The sequence below is a fragment of the Pristiophorus japonicus genome, chromosome 8 (genome assembly GCF_044704955.1).
Source record: "Pristiophorus japonicus isolate sPriJap1 chromosome 8, sPriJap1.hap1, whole genome shotgun sequence".
Classification (NCBI taxonomy): Eukaryota; Metazoa; Chordata; class Chondrichthyes; family Pristiophoridae; genus Pristiophorus; species Pristiophorus japonicus.
Window position 1 is genome coordinate 10,354,463 of NC_091984.1, and position 25,360 is coordinate 10,379,822.

General features: G+C 45.5%; 1 protein-coding gene across 1 annotated transcript in view; it reads right to left on the minus strand.

The window, feature by feature from the left end:
• samd13 (sterile alpha motif domain containing 13) overlaps positions 1–25,360 on the minus strand; it is a 103,402-nt gene that overhangs the window by 41,206 nt on the left and 36,836 nt on the right. The window contains exons 3-4 of the mRNA XM_070886508.1: positions 18,002–18,105; positions 15,267–15,348 (exon numbers count right to left, since the gene is read on the minus strand). Of these exons, the coding sequence (XP_070742609.1) occupies positions 15,267–15,348; positions 18,002–18,105 (186 nt within the window). The remainder of the gene's footprint in view (positions 1–15,266; positions 15,349–18,001; positions 18,106–25,360) is intronic.

Below are 25,360 nucleotides of genomic sequence, written 5' to 3' on the forward strand. Positions count from 1 at the left end.
CTAATAAGGATTTCCCTCAGTTCCCCCTTCTCGCTAGACCCTCGGTCCCCTAGTATTTTCGGGAGGTTTTTCGTGTCTTCCTTAGTGAAGACAGAACCAAAGTATTTGTTCATTGGTCCGCCATTTCCTTGTTCCCCATTATGAATTCCCCTGATTCTGACTGCAGGGGACCTACATTAGTCTTCACTAATCTTTTTCTCTTCACATATCTGTAGAAGCTTTTGCAGTCGGTTTTTAATATTCCCTGCAAGCTTACTCTCGTACTCTATTTTCCCCCTCCTAATTAAACCCTTAGTCCTCCTCTGCTGAATTCTAAATTTCTCCCAGGCCTCCGGTTTGCTGCTTTTTCTGGCCAATTTATATGCCTCTTCCTTGGATTTAACACTTTCCCTAATTTCCCTTGTTAGCCACGGTTGAGCCACCTTCCCTTTTTTATTCTTATGCACACAGGGATGTACAATTGTTGTAGTTCATCCATATATTTAAATGTCTGCCATTGCCGATCCACCATCAACCCTTTAAGTATCACCCGCCAGTCTATCCTCACCAATTCACATCTCATAGTCATTCCCGGAATCAACCGAGTGAATCTTCTCTGAACTGCCTCCACAGCACGTATATCCTTTCGTAAATATGGAAACCCAAACTGCATGCAGTATTCCAGGAGTGGCCTCAACAATACCCTGTACAGCTGGAACAAGACTTCCCTGCTTTTGTACTCCATTCCCTTTACAATAAAGGCCAAGATTCCATTGGCCTTCCTGATCACTTGCTGTACCTGCATACTATACTTTTGCGTTTCATGCACAAGTATCCCCAGGTCCCGCTGTACTGCAGCACTTTGCAATCTTTCTCCATTTAAATAAGAACTTGCGCTTTGATTTTATTTTTCTGACAAAGTGCATGACCTCACACTTTACATTATAATACATCTGACAAATTCTTGCCCACTCACTTAACCTGTCTATGTCCTCATGCAGCCTCTATGTCCTCCTCACACATTGCCCTTCTTCCCATCTTTGTATTGTCAGCAAACTTGGCTACGTTACATTCAGTCCCCTCTTCCATGTCATTAATATAGATTTGTAAATAGTTGGGGTCCCAGCACTGATCACTGCGGCACCCCACTAGTTACTGATTGCCAACCAGAGAGTGAACCATTTATCCCGACTCTCTGTTCTCTGTTAGTTAGCCAATCCTCTATCCATGCTAATATATTACCCCCAACCCAGTGAACTTTTATCTTGTGCAGTAATCTTTTGTGTGGCACCTTGTCAACTGCCTTCTGGAAATCCAAATACACCACATCCACTGGTTCCCCTTTATCCACCCTGTTCGTTACATCCTCAAAGAACTCCAGCAAATTTGTCAAACATGACTTCCCCTTCATAAATCCATGCTGACTCTGCCTGACCAAATTTTGCTTTTCCAAATGTCCTGTTACTGCTTCTTTAATAATGGACTCCAACATTTTCCCAACCACAGATGTTAGGCTAACTGGTCTATAGTTTCCTGCTTTTTGTATGCCTCCTTTTTTTAAATAGGGGTGTTACATTTGTAGTTTTCCAATCTGCTGGGACCTCCCCAGAATCCAGGGAATTTTGGTAAATTACAACCAATGCATCCACTATCTCTGCCGTTACTTCTCTTAAGACCCGAGGATGCAAGCCATCAGGTCAAGGGGATTTATTTTCCTTTAGTTCCATTATCTTACTGAGTACCACCTCCTTAGTGATTGTGATTGTGTTAAGTTCCTCCACCCCGCTATAGCCCCTAGACTATCCACTGTCGGAATATTGTTAGTGTCCTCTACCGTAAAAACTGATAAATACTTGTTTAGAGTTTCTGCCATCTCCATGTTCCCCATTACTAATTCCCGGTCTCGTCCTCTAAGAGACCAACATTTACTTTAGCCATTCTTTTTCTTTCCATATGCCTATAGAAACTCACTATCTGTTTTTATATTTTGCACTAGTTTACTTTCATAGTCTATCTTCCTTTTCTTACTCATTTTTTTTTAGTCATTCTTTGCTGGCTTTTAAAAGCTTCCTAATCTTGGTGGTGAAAACAGAGAGACAGACTATTATCTGAATGGTGACAGATTAGGAAAAGGGGAGGTGCAAAGAGACCTGGGTGTCATGGTACATCAGTCATTGAAGGTTGGCATGCAGGTGCAGCAGGCGGTTAAGAAAGCAAATGGCATGTTGGCCTTCATAGCAAGGGGATTTGAGTACAAGGGCAGGGAGGTGTTGCTACAGTTGTACAGGGCATTGGTGAGGCCACACCTGGAGTATTGTGTACAGTTTTGGTCTCCTAACCTGAGGAAGGACATTCTTGCTATTGAGGGAGTGCAGCGAAGGTTCACCAGACTGATTCCCGGGATGGCGGGACGGACCTATCAAGAAAGACTGGATCAACTGGGCTTGTATTCACTGGAGTTCAGAAGAATGAGAGGGGACCTCATAGAAACGTTTAAAATTCTGACGGGGTTAGACAGGTTAGATGCAGGAAGAATGTTCCCAATGTTGGGGAAGTCCCGAACCAGAGGTCACAGTCTAAGGATAAGGGGTAAGCCATTTAGGACCGAGATGCGGAGGAACTTCTTCACCCAGAGAGTGGTGAACCTGTGGAATTCTCTACCACAGAAAGTTGTTGAGGCCAATTCACTAAATATATTCAAAAAGGAGTTAGATGAGGTCCTTACTACTAGGGGGATCAAGGGGTATGGCGAGAAAGCAGGAATGGGGTACTGAAGTTGAATGTTCAGCCATGAACTCATTGAATGGCGGTGCAGGCTAGAAGGGCCGAATGGCCTACTCCTGCACCTATTTTCTATGTTTCTATGTTTTCTATGTTTCCCTTTTCCTAATCTGTCACCATTCAGATAATAGTCTGTCTCTCTGTTTTTACCACCAAAGTGGATAACCTCACATTTATCCACATTATACTTCATCTGCCATGCATTTGCCCACTCACCTAACCTATCCAAGTCACTCTGCAGCCTAATAGCATCCTCCTCGCAGCTCACACTGCCACCCAACTTAGTGTCATCCGCAAATTTGGAGATACTGCATTTAATCCCCTCGTCTAAATCATTAATGTACCGTCCTTTATTTCTTTAGTTAGCCACGGATGGCTTTCTTTTCTCTTGCACCCTTTCCTCCTTACTGGAATATATTTTTCTTGAGAGTTGTGAAATATCTCTTCAAATGTACACCACTGTTCATCAACCGTCCTACACTTTAATCTGGTTTCCCAGTCCACTTTAGCCAACTCTGCCCTCATAGTCTCCTTTATTTAAGCTTAGTACGCTGGTTAGAGATCCAACTTTCTCACCCTACATCTGAATTTGAAACTCAATGATGACTCATTCCAATGGGATCCTTTACTAATAGATTGTTTATTAATCCTGTCTCATTACACAGGACCAGATCGAGGATAGCCTGCTCCCTGCTTGGTTCTGTTACATACTACTCAAGGAATCTGGCCCTTATGCACTCTATGAACTCTTCCCAAGGCTACCCTGGCCAATTTGATTTGTCCAATCAATATGGAAGTTAAAATCACCCATGATTATTGCTGTTCCCTTTTTACAAGTCCCCACTATTTCCTGGTTTATGCTCCGACCAACAGAGTTGCTACTGTTAGGGGGCCTATTTACTATGCCAGTGACTTTTTCCCCCTTATTATTCTTTATTTCCATCCAAACTGTTTCAACATCCTGATCCTTTGAGCATATATCGTTTCTCACTATTGCAGTGATTCCATCCTTTATCAATAGAGCTACCCCACCTCCTTTTCCTTTCTATCTGTCCTTCCAGATTGTTAAAAACCCCTGAATATTTAATTCCCATCCCTGGTCACCTTGCAACCACGTCTCTGTAATGGCTATCCCAGGCCTCTCCTGAAATCACTAACCTCACACTGGGGTGTAGTTCCACGGGCACGGGGCATTTTCTAGGAGCGAACCCAAGGGGCCATTCTTCACGCACGGGCCAAGGCAGTAAAAGTCAGCTAGCTGTTTGGCCATGTAAGACAGAACAGCTGAATCAAACCAATGGCCTCCCGGATACAAGTGCACTGTCGAGAATCCGGAACCTGGAACGTTCCGGAATCCAGGACGATCGGCGGCATGGTCATCCGGAATTCATAAAATGTTCCGGAATCCGGACCAGACAACCCTGCCGACCTCAGGCCTCGCCTTACCACCACTGTCCTTACCTCGGGGCTTCCTCGCCGGCCGACCTGAACATCTCCTTGGTGGGGCCCCGCCCGCCCGACAACATCCTCGGCGGGGCCCCGCCGGACCCAAACACCTCTCAATGGACCACGGTCGGCCCGATGACCTCCTCGGCGGACCCCAGACGGTCTGAACAGCTCCTCGGCAGGTACTGGCCCTCCCCCCTCCCCCTTTCTGACATTCCTAAATCCGGAAATAACCAAACCTGGGCTCGGGTGTTTCCGGATTCGTGACGTCAGAAAACAAATCAAAAAAGTCCGGAATCCGGAAAGGCCTCGATCCAGAGAGTTCCGGATTTTAGGCGCTGCACCTGTATACACAATTAAACTTCTTTAGCATCATTGTAACACCGTAACATTATAACAGACACTAAACAAGTCACAAAGTCATCAAGTATCAGTGCATCTTTAGAATAAAGTTATTTGATCCATATTTATATCTCCCAGACCTCAATGCCAAAGAACAGAGGGTGATGGAAATGTAGGAACTTCCCCACTTGCAGCGTCTTCCTTTATCTGTGCGACCTCAGTCACCTCACATCAAGCAATGGACTGGCCTTTAAGAGGAGCACTGCAATGGATTCTTATTTATTTTTGCGGATCTCAGTCACATACTCGCCAAGTTCTAGAAAACTGCATTCAGTAGAAATGTGCTGATTTGCAGAATTTAGAATTAGGTCAAACTATCAGATTGAGGCACAACCTGGGGATTTTTTAAATAAATATGGGTGATCCTACATCATCCCTTCAAAAAGGAGGTGGTCATCCCTGACAGCCCCTTACATCTTCGGGATACAGAAGTTACTGCTGCATGATGGGAGACGGGAGGGGGAGGAGAGAGGGGGGGGCAGAAGGGAGGGGGTGGGGGGGGGCAGAAGAGGGATGGGGGGGGGGGGGACAATTCTCCCAGTCCTCAGGTTTGCTGCTTTTTCTGGCCAATTTATATGCCTCTTCCTTGGATTTAACACTATCCTTAATTTCCCTTGTTAGCCACAGTTGAGCCACCTTCCCAGTTTTATTTTTACACCAGACAGGGATGTACAATTGTTGAAGTTCATCCATGTGATCTTTAAATGTTTGCCATTGCCTATCCACCATCAACCCTTTAAGTCTCACTCGCCAGTCTGTTCTAGCCAATTCACGTCTCATACCATCGAAGTTACCTTTCCTTAAGTTCAGGACGCTAGTTTCTGAATTAACTGTGTCACTCTCCATCTTAATAAAGAATTCTACCATATTATGGTCACTCTTCCCCAAGGGGCCTCACACAACAAGATTGCTAATTAGTCCTTTCTCATTACACATCACCCAGTCTAGGATGGCCAGCTCTCTAGTTGGTTCCTCGACATATTGGTCTAGAAAACCATCCCTAATACACTCCAGGAAATCCTCCTCCACCGCATTGCTACCAGTTTGGTTAGCCCAATCAATATGAAGATTAAAGTCGCCCATGATAACTGCTGTACCTTTATTGCATGCATCCCTAATTTCTTGTTTGATGCTGTCCCCAACCTCACTACTGTTTGGTGGTCTGTACACAACTCCCACTAGCGTTTTCTGCCCTTTGGTATTCCGTAGCTCCACCCATACAGATTCCACATCATCCAAGCTAAATGTCCTTCCTTACTATTGCATTAATTTCCTCTTTAACCAGCAACGCCACCCCACATCCTTTTCCTTTCTGTCTATCCTTCCTGAATGTTAAATACCCTTGGATGTTGAGTTCCCAGCCTTGGTCGCCCTGGAGCCATGTCTCCGCGAAGGCAATTGCATCATATTCATTAACAGCTATCTGCGCAGTTCATTCGTCCACCTTATTATGAATACTCCTCTCATTGAGGCACAGACTCTTCAGGCTTGCCTTTTTAACACACTTTGCCCCTTTAGAATTTTGCTGTAATGTGGCCCTTTTTGCTTTGGGTTTCTCTGCCCTCCACTTTTACTTTTCTTCTTTCTATCTTTTGCTTCTGCCCCATTCTACTTCCCTCTGTCTCCCTGCATTGGTTCCCATCCCCCTGCCATATTAGTTTAACCCCTCGCCAACAGCACTAGCAAACACTTCTCCGAGGACATTGGTTCCGGTCCTGCCCAGGTGCAGACCGTCGAGCGAGTGAGCGAGCGTGTGTGAGTGATAGATCAGCAACTCTGTGGGGTGAAATGGATGGGTAAGTGTACAGTGAGCAAAGTGGAAATGGCGGAAGAACGTGAAAAGGGGAGAGAGAGAGAGAGTGGGGAGGAATGAAAGCGTGATCCAGATGACAAGACTGGATGAAATTCAGACGTCACAACACTATCAGTATTCACTTCACACCCAATACGCCTGTTAACAATCAGTGACCCACACACAATAGCCATCTATGGTGGAGGGTGGGGAGGGTGGGTGGGGTGTGAAGGTCACAAACTTGGGGGGAGGGGGCGAAGGGAGAGCGAGAGGGGTCATGAATCCATGGGGTCGGAACCTGGACAGGGATGGTCAGGATCCTGAGGGGGGCAGTGGAGGAAGGTGGTCAGGAACTTGGGCGGTGGGGGTGATTAGTTCAGGAACTTGGGTTGGGGGGGGGGGGGGGGGGGGCCGGGGTGGATTAGGTCATGAACTTGGGCAAGGGGGTGAGAGGCAGGAACTTGATTGTAGGGTATATGAAGGTCTTAACCTGCGAGAGTGAGCTCTATTCTGTCTGGAGTCGGCAGTCGCAATGGCTCAAATTATACTTTGCAAAATCACTGATTACATAGGCTGTGCTGGTTGTGTCTTATCCTCCAAGGGGACCAGTCACGTGATCAAGGTCCCCAATCAGAGCTTTTAGCTGTTACAAATAAACAGGTCCTTAAAATTATGTACAGTTTTGATAGTGGAGAGAGCGCGAGAGAGCGCGAATGTTTCTACTTGTGGGGAAGAGCATAATGAGAGGCCATCAATATAAGATAGTCACCAAGAAATCCAATAAGGAATTAAGAAACTTCTTTACCCAGAGAGTGGTGAGAATGTGGAAATCGCTACTACGAAGTTGGTCGAAGCGAATAGAGGATTATGCTGATAGATTTAGATGAGAAACGATGGGAGGAAGCTCAAGAGGAGCATAAACACCAGCATGGACTGGTCGGGCCGAATGGCCTGTTTTTGTGCCGTATATCCTAACTAATCGTATGCAAATAATAGGACTACATGAAAGCAGACATTAATCGTTTCAGGATCCAAAATCACTAACTGACTTGTCAGTTGGATGATTAGCGTTGCTGGTGCACGTCAGTATTATTACAATGCTGCCTTGTAATGATAGACACAGGTAGAAACAGAGCTTGTTCTGCCTCAGCACTCCCAGTTTGGACGAGATCAAAAATCACTTGTTAAAGTAGGGTTTAATGTAGATTCCAACACAGAACAACCTAGACTGGGCAGTCAAGTGCATTCTTTATCTTCAAGGCTTTGCGAGACATAATGTAGCACTGCAATGCAGCCTTTGCTGCCTTCACAATTACAAAGCCCCGTGATTTACAGTCAGCGGCAAAGCAAAAGGGGTTCGCCGCTGGCCCTGAACTAAGCTTCCCACAAACATCTCGCCACAGTTTGACTTTTCCGACGCGCAGTTGAAATCAACGTAGTGCAATGGGAATCCCATTGTGGGAGCTGCTGTGACGTCAACAAGCCGTCTAAGCAGCCAATCACATTACAGAATACGCAAGATAGGGAACCAGGAAATAGAAAGCACTAATAATCAATCACTTTTTAAAAAAATTACGGAGAACAAAAAGATTGGGACATGCAAATTGGGTTACGGTAGAAGCTAAAATATCATGAACTTAAAAGAAAATTAAAATGTATTAATTTTGTAATCTAATAATTTTTTTTAAACTTAGATGGAGAAATTTGACATTCCACCATGGTTGTTTATCAGTAGCTATTACTCAGATCGCCTTTAAAACCCAGTTACACCTCATTTGAATGGGTCTAACTTTTTAACATAGAAACATAGAAAATAGGTGCAGGAGTAGGCCATTCGGCCCTTCTAGCCTGCACCGCCATTCAATGAGTTCATGGCTGAACATGCAACTTCAGTACCCCATTCCTGCTTTCTCACCATACCCCTTGATCCCCCGAGTAGTAAGGACCTCATCTAACTCCTTTTTGAATATATTTAGTGAATTGGCCTCAACAACTTTCTGTGGTAGAGAATTCCACAGGTTCACCACTCTCTGGGTGAAGAAGTTCCTCCTCATCTCGGTCCTAAATGGCTTAACCCCTTATCCTTAGACTGTCACCCCTGGTTCTGGACTTCCCCAACATTGGGAACATTCTTCCTGCATCTAACTTGTCTGAACCCGTCAGAATTTTAAACGTTTCTATGAGATCCCCTCTCATTCGTCTGAACTCCAGTGAATACAAGCCCAGTTGATCCAGTCTTTCTTGATAGGTCAGTCCCACCATCCTGGGAATCAGTCTGGTGAACCTTCGCTGCACTCCCTCAATAGCAAGAATGTCCTAAGTGGGGTTTCTAACAGCGATATTTGTTTGGAAAAGGGGAAGTTTGCACCAGATCAGTGATTTTACTGATTGCCAGCTCTAGACACACAGCACAGCCTATGGAGGAGCAGTCAATGGCAGACCGCAACATTTGGATTTCCACATTAGGCTGCACATGCATTAAATCCTGAAGCTGCGGTCAGTTTCAAAGGCAGAACGAAGGCGAGCACTGCCAGTTCGCCATCATCAGGAACGCAAGTTCTGGGCCATAGTAATTGCAGTACTTTCGGCCCAATTGGTCCATGCCGGAATGTCAACAGAGATCTCCTCCTCATAATCCAGTACCAGGTAGTCCTCCACACAACGAGCTTATAAACAAGTTATCAAAAAGCAACAGTAATTTGATTCACCAACCACTAAGCAGCTCTAGAGGTTGCAGAACTACTGTCCAATATTATGGGAGCAACATTAATTGAGCCTACCATAGAGTGAACATGTATCTGAGGGATAGGGTTACATCTTACAAGGACATGATTACATTTAGACTCACTCCGGAACCATAACTGCTGCCAAAGCTGAGAGAGCCAATCCAGTCAGCTCAGGTTTTACCATAATCGTGTGAAGACTCACACATAGCCCCCATCGGAGATCAGCTAACAGACCATGGATCAAACTTTGGACGCTCCTGGGCTCACCAGCTGAGCCAGCAGGAGGGTCCATCACTTTAAACTGAATGCAAGTTCCACAGTTCGTCGAAGAGAAAGAAAATGCATCAACTTAAATGGCAGTGGTAGCCCAAATATTTCGGTTTTTTATTGAGGAGAGTAGGTAATCTCCAAGAAATATCTTATTTCCAAATAGTCTTAGAAACAAAACTGGGAGCATTTTAAGCACTTCTTGAAACTGGTGCATTAAGGATATTCGATTTTCAGCATCAGAGAACAGACTGTGTTATTTTTTTTAAATTCATTCCTGGGATGTGGGCGTCGCTGGCAAGGCCAGCATTTATTGCCCATCCCTAACTGCCCTGAGCCGCCGCCTTGAACCGCTGCAGCCTTTGTGGTGAAGGTACTCCCACAGTGCTGTTAGGGAGGCATTTTCAGGATTTTGACCCAGCGACGATGAAGGAACGGTGATATATTTCCAAGTCAGGATGGTGTGTGAACTTGCAGGTGATGCTGCTCCCATGCGCCTGCTGCCCTTGTCCTTCTCGGTGGTAGAGGTCGCGGGTTTGGGAGGTGCTGCTGAAGAAGCCTTGGCGAGTTGCTGCAGTGCATCTTGTACTGCGGCTGCAGTGTGTACATCAGTGGTGGAGGGAGTGAACGTTGAAGGTGGGGGATGGGGGGGGCTGATCAAGCGGGCTGCTTTGTGCTGCATGGTGTCGAGCTTCTTGAGTGTTGTTGGAGCTGCACTCATCCAGGCAAGTGGGGAGTATTCCATCACACTCCTGACTTGTGCCTTGTAGATGGTGGAAAGGCTTCGGGGAGTCAGGAGGTGAGACATTCGCCGCAGAATACCCAGCCTCTGACCTGCTTTTGTAGCCATGGTATTTATGTGGCTGGTCCAATTAAGTTTCTGGTCAATGGTGATCCCGAGGATATTGATGGTGGGGGAGTCGGCGATGGTAATGTTGTTGAATATCAAGAGGAGGTGGTTAGACTCTCGCTTGTTGGAGATAGTTATTGCCTGGCACCTGTGTGGGGCGAATGTTACTTGCCACTTATCAGCCCAAGCCAGAATTTCGTCCAGGTCTTGTTGCATTTGGACATGGACTGCTTCATTATCTGAGGAGCTGCGAATGGAACTGAACACTGTGCAGTCATCAGCGAACATCCCCACTTCTGACCTTATGATGGAGGGAAGGCCATTGATGAAGCAGCTGAAGATGGTTGGGTCTAGGACACTGTCTGAGTCAACTATTGAGCATTTAGAAACAGACGCCAACATTTAAGATGCATGCTCAATATTTCTCCCCTCACTGACAATGCTCCTTATATTCATGAACTGTGCCAATCGGAGGCCAGATATGGTACGGTAGTCAGAGCAGGTGGTGCACGTACAAGATGGAGCAGTTAGAAAATGTGTCTAAAAAGCTGCTAAAATATGAAGAGTCACTGGCAGAGTGAAGAGATATGAGGTGGAAGTGTGTGGGTAGTGGGAAATAAGTGTCTGGAACCATGAATGGGGAGATGGTTGGGGATGACTGAAACAGAGACTGGAAATGAGATGAAGTAGAGTGTTCAGCAAAGGAGGTGTTGACTGAATTTCTAGCTATCACAAGGAAGGGTTTCGGGTAAGAATGATGGTGCAGTGCTTGGCAGCCAGTACCTTTAAAAGCTATCCCCCTCCCAAAGATTGCTGTAGTCAAGGGGCCAAATCCACAGCAATGTGCAACACCATCTATGGTCCACATGGTGAGGGGAGCAACACTTGTGTGAAGGTGTCAAACAAGCAGAGGGGGAAAACATCTGGATTAACGACCCCAACCGACTCCAACTGCCTGCTACATTACTGAAAAAAAATCAAGCCTTTTAATCTGATCTTGAAGATATAAAGGCTTGAAGGTCCAACAAAGTGACTTGGAACATGTCTTTTTGCCATTAGTGTCCAAGTTCCAATGCAGTAGTTACAAATTACATGTCCAGACAAGATACTCTTGTGAAGACTGCTTTTACTGCCTAATATCTAAACGATAGCGTGCTTCAGGACGGTAACCAGAAGATCGCTCGTGATGTGCACTGGATTCTGCACTCCTGCAGGTGCTTCCACAAGTGCTCCCTATTTTTTGGGAGACAGACTGAAAAGCACTCTAGTGAGACAAGGCCACTGGAAACCGATAAACTGATTTATTTTACATGAAGTATCTGAATGAACAGATTACGAATTTTACTGCGTTTCAATTTCTGATCATTCCTTGTAATGCCCAAATCTACAGATTACGGCGACAAGATCATAAGAAATAGGAGCAGGAGTAGGCTATTCAGCCCCTCGAGCCTGCTCCGACATTCAATAAGATCATGGCTGATCTGGTCTTGGCCTCAACTCCACTTCCCTGCCTGCTCCCCATATCCCTTGATATCCAAAAATCTAGCGATCTCTGCCTTGAACATGCTCAACGACTGAGCCTCCACTGCCCGCTGGGGTAGAGAATTCCAAAGATTCACCACCCTCTCTGAGTGAAGAAATTTCTCCTCATCTCAGTCCGAAATGGCCAATCCCCTTATTCTGAGACTGTGACCCCCTGGTTCTAGACTCCCCAGCCCCGGGGGAAACATCCTCCCTGTGTCTACCCTGTCGAGCCACACAAGAATTTTGTACGTTTCAATGAGATCCCCTCTTATTGAAAGAAATGGAAACTCTGCCATTTGAGATGCTGCTAACTCACTTTACAAGTCAGCAAGCTCGGAACTGACCAGCAGCAACCTTCGAAGGGAGGTCTCTATGTCGCACTGATTGCTCCAGACTCTTACCTGACCAAAACGACCCTTTCCCAGAGTGAGAAAGCCAAATCCTGAACTTTGACCCCCTCTGCTGGAACACTGGGAACAAACCCTTCATAACACGTACCTGACTTTAGATCAGAAATAAAGTAATGTACAGAATCAACCAAAAATCTCTTCCCAGCCAAAGAGGTAAAAATCTCAGTGTCACAGCGGCCAAGGCTGATGGAATGAAAGTGTCAATTCCCAAACAGCTGGGCAGTCTTGCTCTAGTTCCTAATAGATAGGACTTTCGATACAGTTAGGTTTAGATTAAGCGATAGAAGGAAAATCGCATTCTGGAGCTGGACAGATCAGGGCCAGTCGCTGCCTGGAGGAGGTGCAATACAAAGTCCGGCACCCTATTCCCGTTTCCCTATCTCATTCTAATTTAGCCTAACAATCAGAACAAGGTAGGAACACGGGGTAAACAAAACTCTTTCCACATTTAGCATCTCGAAACTGCGACACGCACTCCCGGTCAGGTATCACGTGAATGGTGTGAGGTTATGCACTTCGCCAGAAAAAAAAAAATCAAAGAGCAAGTTATTATTTAAAATGGAGAAAAATTGCAAAGTGCCGCAGTACAGCGGGACCCTGGAGTCCTGGTGCATGAAACACAAAAGGATAGTATGCAGGTTCAGCAAGTGATCAGGAAGGCCAATGGAATTTTGGCCTTTATTGCAAAGGGGATGGAGTACAAAAGCAGGGATGTCTTGTTACAGTTATACAGGGTATTGGTGAGGCCACACCTGGAATACTGCGTGCAGTTTTGTTTTCCATATTTACGAAAGAATATACTTGCTTTGGAAGCAGTTCAGAGAAGGTTCACTTGGTTGATTCCGGAGATGAGGGAGTTGACTTATGAGGAAAGGTTGAGTAGGTTGGGCCTCTACTCATTGGAATTCAGAAGAATGAGAGGTGATCTTATTGAAATTATGAAGGGGCTTGAAAGGTGGATGCAAAGAGGATGTTTCCACTGATGGGGGAGACTAGAACTAGGGGGCATAATCTTAGAATAAGGGGTCGCCCATTTAAAACTGAGATGAGGAGGAATGTCTTCTCTCAGAGGTTTGTAAATCTGTGGAATTCGTTGCCTGAGAGAGCTGTGGAAGCGAATAAATTTAAGACAGAGATAGAGACAGTTTCTTAACCGATAAGGGAATAAGGGGTTATGGGGATTGGGCAGAGAAGTGGACCCGAGTCCATGATCAGATCAGCCATGATCGTATTAAATGGAAGAGCCGTATGATCTACTCCTGCTCCTATTTCTTAGGTTATGTTTTTATGAATCAGAATCAGAGTAAAGCTCCCTTTACTGTGCTACAGCAATGTGCATCAACCTCCAAGCAACACTCGAATAAAGCAGTGATAGAGTCTACAGCACAGAAACAGGCCATTCAGCCCAACTGGTTTATGTTCCATATGAATCCTCGCTCACCCCTCTTCATCTAACCCATTCAGCAGATCCTTCTCGTGCAACTTATTCTTGGTACTGCAAATCCGTGGCAAGTTCTAGACACACATAAATTAAGTTTGACCCATGTAAAAGACTTAACTCTTCCAATGCACTCCTGGCTGGCCTCCCACATTCTACCCTATGTAAACTTGGGTCATCCAAAATTCAGCTGCCTGTGTCCTAACTCGCACCAAGTCCCGTTCACCCATCACCCCTGTACTCGCCGATCTACATTGGCTCCCGGTTAAGCAACGCCTCGATTTCAAAATTCTCATCCTTGCTCCCAAGTCCATCCATGGCCTTGCCCCTTCCGATCTCTAATTTCCTCCAGCCCCACAACCCCTCCCCCCCAGACCCAAGATGTCAGCACTCCTCTAATTCTGCCCTCTTGTGCAACCCCGATTATAGTCAATCAACCATTGGTGGCCGTGCCTTCTGTTGCCTAGGCCCAAGCTCTGGAATTCCCTGCCGAAACCTCTCCGTCAAACCTACCTCTTTGACCAAGCTTTTGCTCACCTGCCCTAATTTATCCTTATGTGGCTCGGTGTCAATTTTTTTGTATCTTATAATACTCTTGTGAAGCGCCTTGCGACGTTTTGCTACGTTAAAGATGCTGTTGTCATTGTTTACTCACCTCCATATTTTTTTATTTCCTGTCTTCATCACCCAGTCAAAAAGGAACCCTGCTATACTTAGGTCACCATCACTGCTCAGGTCATTTCAGCTATTTCAAGGTGCGACAGTACAAGAAAAGCTCTGTTCTCCAATTGTACCCCTCCATTGAGTCTTATGTCCAACAATCCAGACAAAGAGTCCAGCCCGGGGTGGCAAACATCAGCGAAGGCTGCGGCTCACTCCCCGCTGTCCTGGTTTATAGCACAGCGCATGATCTACTCATCCCATCTGTAGAATTCCATCTCTCAGGCACTGCCAGGAAATAAACTGGCACACTGCTGCACTAAGGTGCAGGTCATAACTACATGTAATGTACAGCACGGATTTAGGCCATTCAGCCCAACTGATCCATGCTCCACACAAGCCTCCTCCCACCCCGGTTCCTCTCACCCCATCAGCAAATCCTATTCCTTTCTCCCTTATCGAGCTCTGCTTAAACACTTCTATGCTGTTCACCTCAACTCGTCCTTCTGGTAGCGAGTTCCTCATTCAAACCACTCTCTTATTGGATTTATTAGTGACTATCGTATATTTACGACCAATGCCCCCTTTAAGCCTTACGGCCGCACGACTGTCTAAACCTCCCGCACAGCCCGCTCACCAGCTTTTAAACGCAACAGACGCACATGCACGGATTTCGGAATGGGCTGCGTGACCCAAAGATAATTTGAGGGAAGATTGCTTCAGGCCTCTAGTTCAGGTGGAAGCATCATCTGTACATCTAACCTATCGAACCCCTTCATAATTTGAGACCCCTCAGCCTTCTGATTTCTGGAGAAGAGCCGCAGCCTGTTCGGTCTTTATAATGAGTAATGAAGCTTCACCAATTTCAGTGAACTTTAGCCATCTGGAGACAGGCCTCGGGTCGGCAAGACTTAACACCCCACCAGGTTAATTCCACGGCCGTTTCTAATCTGATCGCCTAAACTGATTTATCCAAGGAGGCAAATCCTACCTGTTGAATGCCCCGACACATCTTGGGTGTGACCATTCATGCCACGAGACTTCTTGTACGTGTCACAATTCAAGAATACTGACTGCAAACACAAAGGGCAAAGGGAAAGTTAGAAAATGTTGCTGGTTTAGAGAGAAAACACTTAAAGGGGAGCTCATTGCAGTCTTCAATATATTAAACGGTTTAAGATCGATATGGCAATGGCAGAAGATTACTTCAAAGTAGGACAGGCTAGTAAAACAAAATGAGAGTTTTTTGTAAAATTCTAAGATGCACAGGAAGAACTTCTTTATACATCAAGTGACTAGCGTCTGCAGTAATCGCCCAGGAAGTTTACCGTGGATAAAAACATTAAGGATGCTCAAAGCGTTTGCAGAGCAAGTTTGGCTCAGAGAAGGACGTGCTCCAGTAAGCCCAGTCACCTCTTGCTGTCCTAGACTCATTCATGCCTTTGTTACCTCTAGACTCCAACTCACTCCTGGCTGGCCTTCCACATTCCGCACTGCGTAAACTTGAAGTCATCCAAAACTCAGCAGCCTGTGTACTAACCCACACCAAGTCAAGATCACCCATCGCCCCTGTGCTTTCTGACCTACATTGGCTCCCAGTTAAACAACGCCTCGATTTTAAAATTCTCATCCTTGTTTACAAAGTCACTCCATGGACTTGTCCCTCCCCATCTCTGTAATCTTTTTCAGCTTCACAAAGCCACAAGATAAGAACATAAGAAATAGGAGCAGGAGTAGGCCATATGGCCCCTCGAGCCTGCACTACCATTTAATATGATCATGGCTGATCCGATCATGGACTCGGGTCCACTTCCCTGCGCGCTCCCCATAACCCCTTATCGGTTAAGATGTCTGCGCTCCTCAAATTCTGATCTCTTGAACATCCCTCATTATAACTGCTCAACCACTGGTGGACGTGCCTTCAGCTGCCTGGGCCCTGAGCTCTGGAACTCCCTCCCTAAACCTCTCCGCCTCTCTTTCCTCCTTTAAGACGCTCCTTAAAACCTAGCTCTTTAAACAAGCTTTTGATCATCTGCCTTAATTTCTTCTGTGGCTCGGTGTCAAATTTATCTGTTTGTCTGTAACATTGTTGTGAAGCACCTTGGGACTTTTTACTATGTTAAAGGCGCTATATAAATAAAAGTTATTATTATTAGACTCAGGTAGAACATGTATCATGGATTATGCCAAGTAACCATAAATAGCACCACAGGCATTACATCTGAAAGGTGTTCCACAGAATCAGATGTTTACTGCTCAAGAGGATACTATTTAGCCCATCACATCTTTGCTTAAGAAATCCAACACGAAGCTCGCTGCCCCGTGCTCTCCCAAAAGCCCTGCATATTCCTGTTATCCTCTCAGGTTTTGTAAGGGAAGGAGAAGCTCAGAGCTCTCGGGTATAACACGATTACTTCCAGCAGGGGCTCATTAATGCTCAGGGACTCTTAACTCTTTTTAAAAATACTAATTGCAACAGGATAGTCTCTAAAGACTAAAGTCAACTGGGATCAGGTTTAGTCTTTCTTCATGACGGAAATCATATATTTTTTTTTTTGCGTAGAATTTGTACGTCGGCAAAATAGAGCTGCACTATCACCTTCGCCAGTCACCCTTCCCCCACAGCCACCAGCCACCCCTCCCCTCACGGCCACCCCTCCCCCCACGGCCACCAGTCACCCCTCCCCCATGACCGCAATAGCCAGGCACCCCTCCCCCACAACCGCAATAGCCAATCTCCCCTCCCCCACAACCGCAATAGCCAATCACCCCTCCCCCACAACCACAATAGCCAATCACCCCTCCCCCACAACCACAATAGCCAATCACCCCTCCCCCATGACCGCAATCAAGTATGCATTGTTCACATGCTTGTCTCAACAGGGAATGTCAGTGAAGGTATGGAGGTGGTGCAGAAAGAGAACAGGAATAAACCTGATCCTCTAATTACTCAACGTCCAACATTCAATTTCAAGTTGGATCATAATCAGGAGAAAACCTGACTGATTTTGGCTCCTCCCCAATCCAGCGGCACGGAGGTCAGTCAGCCAGCTCAGCACTGATGGACAATCAAAATCAATAGACTCCGACCGAAATCCAGGATTCTGCATTCCTCCTTACTGGGTCTATAATAATCAATATATCTACAACACTCAGGTCACAGAGTTATAGAAATTAATTCTACGAATGGCTAAAATTTGTGTGAATTGATCAAACACCAGGACCTCAATGCGCCAAGTCCTCTGCTCAAAAGTCAGTTCACCGAGAATGATACCAGGGCTGAGGAACTTCAGTTTGTGTGGAGAGATTAGCGAAGGTAGGAATGTTCTCAGAGCAGAGATGATTAAGGGCAGATTTGATCGAGCTGTTCAAAATCACGAATGGTTTTGATGGAGTAAATAAGGAGAAGCTTTCCAGTGGCAGACGGTTCAGTAACCAGAGGGCACAGATTTAAGATAACTGGCAAACGAACCAAAAGGCACGAGGTGGTGAAATAACAACTTTCAGAAGGGAACTGGATAAATACTTTAAGGGGAAACATATGCCGGGCTATGGGGAAAGGACTTGGGTCCAATCTGATCGCTCGTTCAAAGAGCCGGGTCAGGCACAACGGGCCGAATGGCCTCCTTCTGTGCTGCATCATTCTATGAATTGTTGCATTTTGATGCAAACAGTTCCAAAAATATTAACAATTCCAGAATTCACCGCTCTGAATATAGTACTTACTGATTCAGTAGGATGTGTAGAACCAGAAACTTTATTATTCTTACAGTTGTTCTGCATGGTGGAGTGATCCACTGATTCCGTCTGGCAGACATCTTGCTCCAAATCTGTGTAAATTTCACAAAGTTAATACCACCTTGCACTTTCTGTAAACTTCAGCTTATCCAAAACTCTGCTAACTCACACCCGGTCCCGTTCACCAATAACCCCAATCTGCTCGCTGACTTACATTGGCTCCCAGTTCAGCAACGCCTCAATTAGTGACCATGCCTGCAGCTACCTAGACCTAGACCCTGAGCCCTGGAACTCTCCCCCTGACCTTCTCCACCTCTCTATGCTCCTTTAAGACGTTATTTAAATCCTACCTCTTTGGCCAAGCTTTTGGTCACCTGTTCTAATAACCATCTATGTGGTTCGGCGTCAGATTTTGTGAGGTAATCGTTCCTGTGAAATAACTTGGGACATTTTACTACATTAAAGGCGCTATTGTAAATGCAAGCTGGAGTTGTGTATCAAGTACCTTACGTATTACGTAGTATTTACAGCACGTAAACAGCCCATTTGGCCCAACAGGTCCAATCTCCTCTCAAACTTTTTCATCTAACCCCAACATACGCGGAGTCAGAGGAAATGTATTAGCATGGATCAAGAATTGGCTGGCTAACAGAAAGCAGAGAGTCGGGATAAATGGGTCCTTTTCGGGTTGGAAATCGGTGGTTAGTGGTGTGCCACAGGGATCGGTGCTGGGACCACAACTGTTTACAATATACATAGATGACCTGGAAGAGGGGACAGAGTGTAGTGTAACAAAATTTGCAGATGACACAAAGATTAGTGGGAAAGCGGGTTGTGTAGAGGACACAGAGAGGCTGCAAAGAGATTTAGATAGGTTAAGCGAATGGGCTAAGGTTTGGCAGATGGAATACAATGTCGAAAAATGTGAGATCATCCACCTTGGGGAAAAAAAACACAGTAAAAGGGAATATTATTTGAATGGGGAGAAATTATAACATGCTGCGGTGCAGAGGGACCTGGGGGTCCTTGTGCATGAATCCCAAAAAGTTAGTTTGCAGGTGCAGCAGGTAGGCGAATGGAATGTTGGCCTTCATTGCAAGAGGGATGGAGTATAAATGCAGAGAGGTCCTGCTGCAACTGTACAGGGTATTGGTGAGGCCGCACCTGGAGTACTGCGTGCAGTTTTGGTCACCTTACTTAAGGAAGGATATACTGACTTTGGAGGGGGTACAGAGACGATTCACTAGGCTGATTCCGGAGATGAGGGGGTTACCTTATGATGACAGATTGAGTAGACTGGGTCTTTACTCGTTGGGAGTTCAGAAGGATAAGGGGTGATCTTATAGAAACATTTAAAATAATGAAAGGGATAGACAAGATAGAGGCAGAGAGGTTGTTTCCACTGGTCGGAGAGACTAGAACTAGGGGGCACAGCCTCAAAATACGGGGGAGCCAATTTAAAACCGAGTTGAGATGGAATTTCTTCTCCCAGAGGGTTGTGAATCTGTGGAATTCTCTGCCCAGGGAAGCAGTTAAGGCTAGCTCATTGAATGTATTCAAATCACAGATAGCTAGATTTTTAACCAATAAGGGAATTAAGGGTTATGGGGAGCGGGCGGGTAAGTGGAGCTGAGTCCACGACCAGATCAGCCATGATCTTGTTGAATGGCGGAGAAGGCTCGAGGGGCTAGATGGCCTACTCCTGTTCCTAATTCTTATGTTCTTGTATCCTTCTATTCCTTTCTTCCTCGTGAGTTTCTCTAGCTTCCCCTTCTATGCATCTATAGAAATAAAGGCAGAAAGGTGAAATAGAAATGAGAGAGAAAGAGAATGAAAAGAAAGATAGCAAGAAAGAGGAAGAGCGAGAGCGAGAAATGAGTTAAGACTCCAGAGAAGGAAACAATGCAAAGAGTCTTTACTACAACACACGGAGTGGGTAAGTAGGGAAGAGGAGGGCCATGTGGGAGGGAGTCTGTCAAAATGAATGTTGACATTAACTGCAGTCCCAAAACCAACCACCCGTTAAGCTGGGTTTTCACACATTAACACGCCGCTCACACGAGCATTTCTTTACTTACTGTGGGTAATCTTCAGATTTCCTTCCCACTTCCCCAATTTTTCACTGTTGCTCGATTTTCTCCTTTTCTTATCCAATTTTTCTAGCTATTGTCCTTGCTCCCTTTCGTTAAGTCAGTGTTCTTCCTTATTCATTTGGAATTATATTACCATTTTCTTTCTTTTGTTCATGTAATTGCTCTCATCATCATCATAGGCGGTCCCACGTATCGAAGCGGACCCGTTTCCACGCCAAAAAGGGATGAGTTCACAGATATTTCAATGAAGGACCTAATATTCCAGGTCCTGAGCTACATGCTGAAGGGTGGAAGATGCCTGTGCCTGGATTTTTTTTTTTAAAACATGGAGTGGCCGTTGCACACCAGCCACCACACGGGCTTGACAGAGCTAGGTCTTGGTCCGGTGGCAAGGATTAACCAAGATGACTGGAGACCAGCTCTGCTGCACGGAGTTAGTGCGCACACATATTGCAGAGTGGGCTGGCCCGTGCTGCCCTGCCCCGCCCCTGGGCACCACGCCTCTCCTGGGCCCCGAACTCACGCCTCTCCTGGGCCCCGAACTCACACCTCTCCTGCTGCACCTGCCCACGCTCCAATCACCGACCTGGATCTCGATGTCCAATCCAGTCGCCCTCTTGCACCAGCTCGTGCTGTACCTTGCAGTGATAGGCCGCCGCTCCTTTTATGGCCCCGACCTGCCACTGATGACCTCTCGCAGGTCGGGGCTGCCACGCTGCGCTTGCTCTACTCGCTTGCTCTCCCTCTCGCCTCCCCCAGTTTGTTAGTATTTTCGGCCTCTAAATCTTTACTGTTCTGCCAAGACTGACACGCTATACACTTGGCGCCATCTACTGCACAGAGACCAGAAGAGAGAGGCGCCATCACAGTACACTGGCAAAATCACCAATAAATTGGCTGCATTTCTGCATAAAGCAATTCTTCTCTATCCCAAATGAGTTGATCTATTTAACCTTTACTGTGCTGATACCCGATTTGAACACACAATAAATTCATTTTCGAGAGGGAATTGGATAAGTACCTAAAGGAAAGAAAACTGCAGGGCTACGGGGAAAGGACGGGGGAGTGGGACTAGCTGACGTGCTGTAACCGTTCTATGATTCTATTCTGTGATTTGCAGCCGTATAAAATGTAAAAAAGTTTATTTATAAACAGAAAAGACTTGGATTTATATAGCGCCTTCCATGACCACCGGATGTCCCAAAGCGCTTTGCAGCCAATGAATTACTATCTGAAGTGTAGTCACTGTTGTAAATATAGGAAATGAGGCAACCAATTTGCGCATAGCAAGCTCCGACAAACAGCAATATTTTAATGACCAGATAATCTGTTTTAATGATGTTGACTGAGGGATAAATATTGACCAGGACACTGGAGAGAACTTCCCTGCTCTTCTTTGAAACTGTGCCACAGGATCCTTTACATCCAGCTGAGAGCAGACGGAGCCTTGATTTAATGACTCGCCCCAAAGACGCCACCTCCGACCGTGCAGCAGAACAACAGCACGGCACTGGAGTGTCAGCCTAGAATTTGTGCTCAAGTCCCTGGAGTGGGAGCTGCCACAAAAGATTGGGGAAGTATATTTCCTGTAGCCACCAATGCATTATATTTAATTCCTAACATTCTTCAGAACCCAAGGGCAGAACAGAAATTATCTAGTTTTTCCTGAACCAATAAATAGTGAATTCCTCAATCCTTTAAGTTTTTCATGGCTGGAAAAGTGTTACTATTTCAGTGCAAAGATCGCTATTTTTTGTATCTCTCCATGTATACTCAGTAGCGGCGCAAAGTCTAAGCCGGCAAGTCAGTCTTCAAAGCTCAGTCGACTTGGGTCTTATTTGTGCTTATTATTTACCCGTTTGAATTTTACCAGCCATGTGATTTGGAAAGGGTTGTACTTAGTGCTAGTGTCTCATGGGTGGACAATCAGAACACCAGGATTTACTGGCATTGCAGCTCGAGATACAAGTAAGGGGACATTAAAACCTTTATATTTGGGAATCACTGTATGCACTTATGCAGCAAAGGCAACACCCCTGCACTAATGAATCTCCTGTGGTATTGTTCCTGGCAAACAGATTATATGCTGTTTTACAAGGAGCAGTGTATTAAACCATGTTGTGTATTGTTCTGCTGCTAAGGTAGAGCTGTGTCCCTTTAAAGCCAAGTCTAATTTCTAAAAGAATCTGAACTTCTGATCAATCAATCAATCCTTAGCAGAATGGAAAACGCTTCCATGGTTTATGCTCCAGGTCAGAAGTACCCAGCACAAAATGACTGTCTCACTTTCTCTTTGTTTCAGTTAATGCCCAAAGCTTGCTGCCACCAAGTTTGTCCTGCTCCATTCACATAAACAGCATTTTAGACTCTCCACAAAGCTGGTGGGTTCATGCCACCTGGTTTCAAATCATGCCTAAGACAATCTCATCTGTACCGTCTACTCACTCGTTTCTTTGCTTGTCTTCTTTATCTGGTGTTTGTCAGCTTCTTGCGTCTTTCTCACCTGTGAGCTGTCTCTCTCGTGTCTTCTGGTTGCCTTTCTCTCTTCCTGGTCCTTTACATAATGGTTCAAAGTGCCTTAGAATCATAGAATGATGCACCGCAGGAGGTGGTCATTCAGCCCAGTCTGCCTGTACTATATCTCTTTGAAAGTGCTACCCAATGAGTTCCACCCGCCTGCTCATTTCCCCCCTTCAAGTATTTATCCAATTTCCCTTTGGAAATTTACTATCGAATCTGCTTCCACCGCCTTTTCAGGCAGTGCATTCCAGATTGTAACTCGCTGCGTAAAAAAAATAATTCTTATCTCCCCTCTGTGATGCTCAGTTGCTCTAACTGCAGTGTGGCAGAGACAGTCACCAGTCCAATTTGGCCTAGTTCAGTGATGTTATTCCATCAGCATTTTCAGATTGAATATCAGTTTGATAGCATGAAAACGAAATGGTAGGGGATGGGGAAAGAGAATGACTATTTTCCATTCCATTATCTTTTATTTCCCCCCCCAAATGACATAAACCACCACTGTAACTGCTTAGCATCATTAACACATCCACTCTCGGGCATTAGCACAACAATATAATGGACTGACAAGGGTAATCGACCCGAAACGTTAACTCTTGTTTCTCGCCACAGATGCTGGCTCCATTCAGATTTGCAGCATTTTCGGTTTTTATTTCAGATTCCAGCATCCGCAGTATTTTGCTTTTGGAATATAATGGACTGCTGCTTGCTAAATACTTTGGTGACTGAATGCACGTAACGACCCAAAATTCAATGTTTCACCTCCACTTTGCATGAAACTCTGAGTAAGCGGGCTGGAATCAGAGACCAGGAAGGAACCATTTTCTCCGTTTAATTGGCACCAGAATGACACCACTGGAATACTGACGACATGTCACAGTTACTGCCCCAGCTATTTGCACAGCTACATACTGTTGATTACTAGCAGTAAACCAGTTCGGGTTTGTGAGAGGGCGAGCCCAAAATGATCCCCGCCCTCCTGTTTTTATATTTGAAATCTTCCACCAATCTCCCGAAGATCTGAAGATTCATTGTGTGAGCAGGAATTTGCACTGGCGCAGACTATTCCAAAATTATATTTTTCTAAAGATAGAGCGCGCAAACCTGCCAAACTCCATTTTTTTTAATGGATCTCTTGGAAATTGGTAATTACTCATTGTGACCGTGTCAAGAACAGCTGGACTTGGCACGTTGAGAATCACAGCAGGATACAGCACAGAATGAGGCCATGAGGCCCATTGTGCCTCCGCTGGCTCCCACTCCCCTGCTATTTTCCCATAGCCCTGAAAATATTCCCAGTTCCAAGTATTTATCCAATCCCCTTTTGAAAATTACTGTTGAATTTGTTCCCACAGTACGGATCATAACTTGCTGCGTAAAATTGTGATTCCTCATCTTGCCTCTGTTTTTTTTTGCCAATTACCTTAATTTGATGCCCTCTGGTTACCGCCCCTTCCACCACTGGAAACAGTTTTCTCCTTATTTACTCGATCAAAACCCTTCATGACTTTGGAAACACCCATCAAATCTCTCCTTAACCTTCTCTGCTCTAAGCAGACAGCTGACAGACCCAAGAAAGACCCAGGTTTGCAATTCTGCCTCTGGCATAAAGCAGCCTGAATGCCACAATGTGTCAGCTTATTCCTCTTTCAGCTCGAGGACCTGGGTTACCAGAGATTGAATCCAGATTGATCGAGAGTGGTATGGCAGGGTGGGGGGGGGGGGGGGGGGGGGTGTGGAAAGAGTCTCCCCTCTATGCTTTACTGCAAGGATGTCAAGTGGAATTCGTTTTTCCAGCTCCAACCAAGTTCCTAGAATAAAACTAGCCACAAATTGACAATCTTACCAAGAGTGCTCCTTAAAAATCCTGAAATATTTACACTGGTGCAGAATATAATTAATAGGAGGAGTAGGCCATTCGGAGTAGCCTGCTCCGCCATTCAATAAGATCATGGCTGATTCTTGACCACAACTCCAGTTTCCTGCACTATCCCCAAATCCCTTGATTCCCTTCATATTCAAAAATCGATCACTCTCTGTCTTGTAGGTGGGCGCTCTTGGGGATTAGATTCGCCCACATTGTTGGGGCAGCTTTACTTTCCACTTGTTCTGTGCTATGCCTGACCTGGAAGTGCTTGAAGCAGACACCAAGTCAAACAAAAACCGGTTCCATTTCCTAGCACCAACATTGAGGAGCATAAATTTTTTTTTTACTTACTCGTTCTTGCCATGTACGAATACCGGCCAAGAGTTACCCTCAGGTGAGCACACCACACACCGAGTTTTGAAGCAAACAGCTTCCTGTTGGGAGTTGCTCACAACGCGATTACGGTTTTTAATGCCACCTTTCAAAATCCACTCATAGGTTAGCAGCTGCATTTCACACGAAGCAATTTTGAAATCCCCTACCCACTTCCAAAACCTTACCCGTTGTCTGGCTCTGGAACAGATGACCACCACGACTAGGATGCTCAAGCCCTTTGCCTTCCATGGTTTAACATAGCTATGCACCAGAGAGCGCCTCAGGGACTTTGTGTATTGCTTAAAGCCATTCATCGTCCTAGGCAGTCCCTCGAAATCGAGGAAGACTTGCTTCCACTCCAGAAGTGAGTTCTTGGGTGACTGAACAGTCCAATACAGGAATTACAGTCTCTGTCACAGGTGGGAGACAGACAGTTGTTGAAAGAAAGGGTGGGTGTGGAGTCTGGTTTGCCGCTCGCTCCTTCCATTGCCT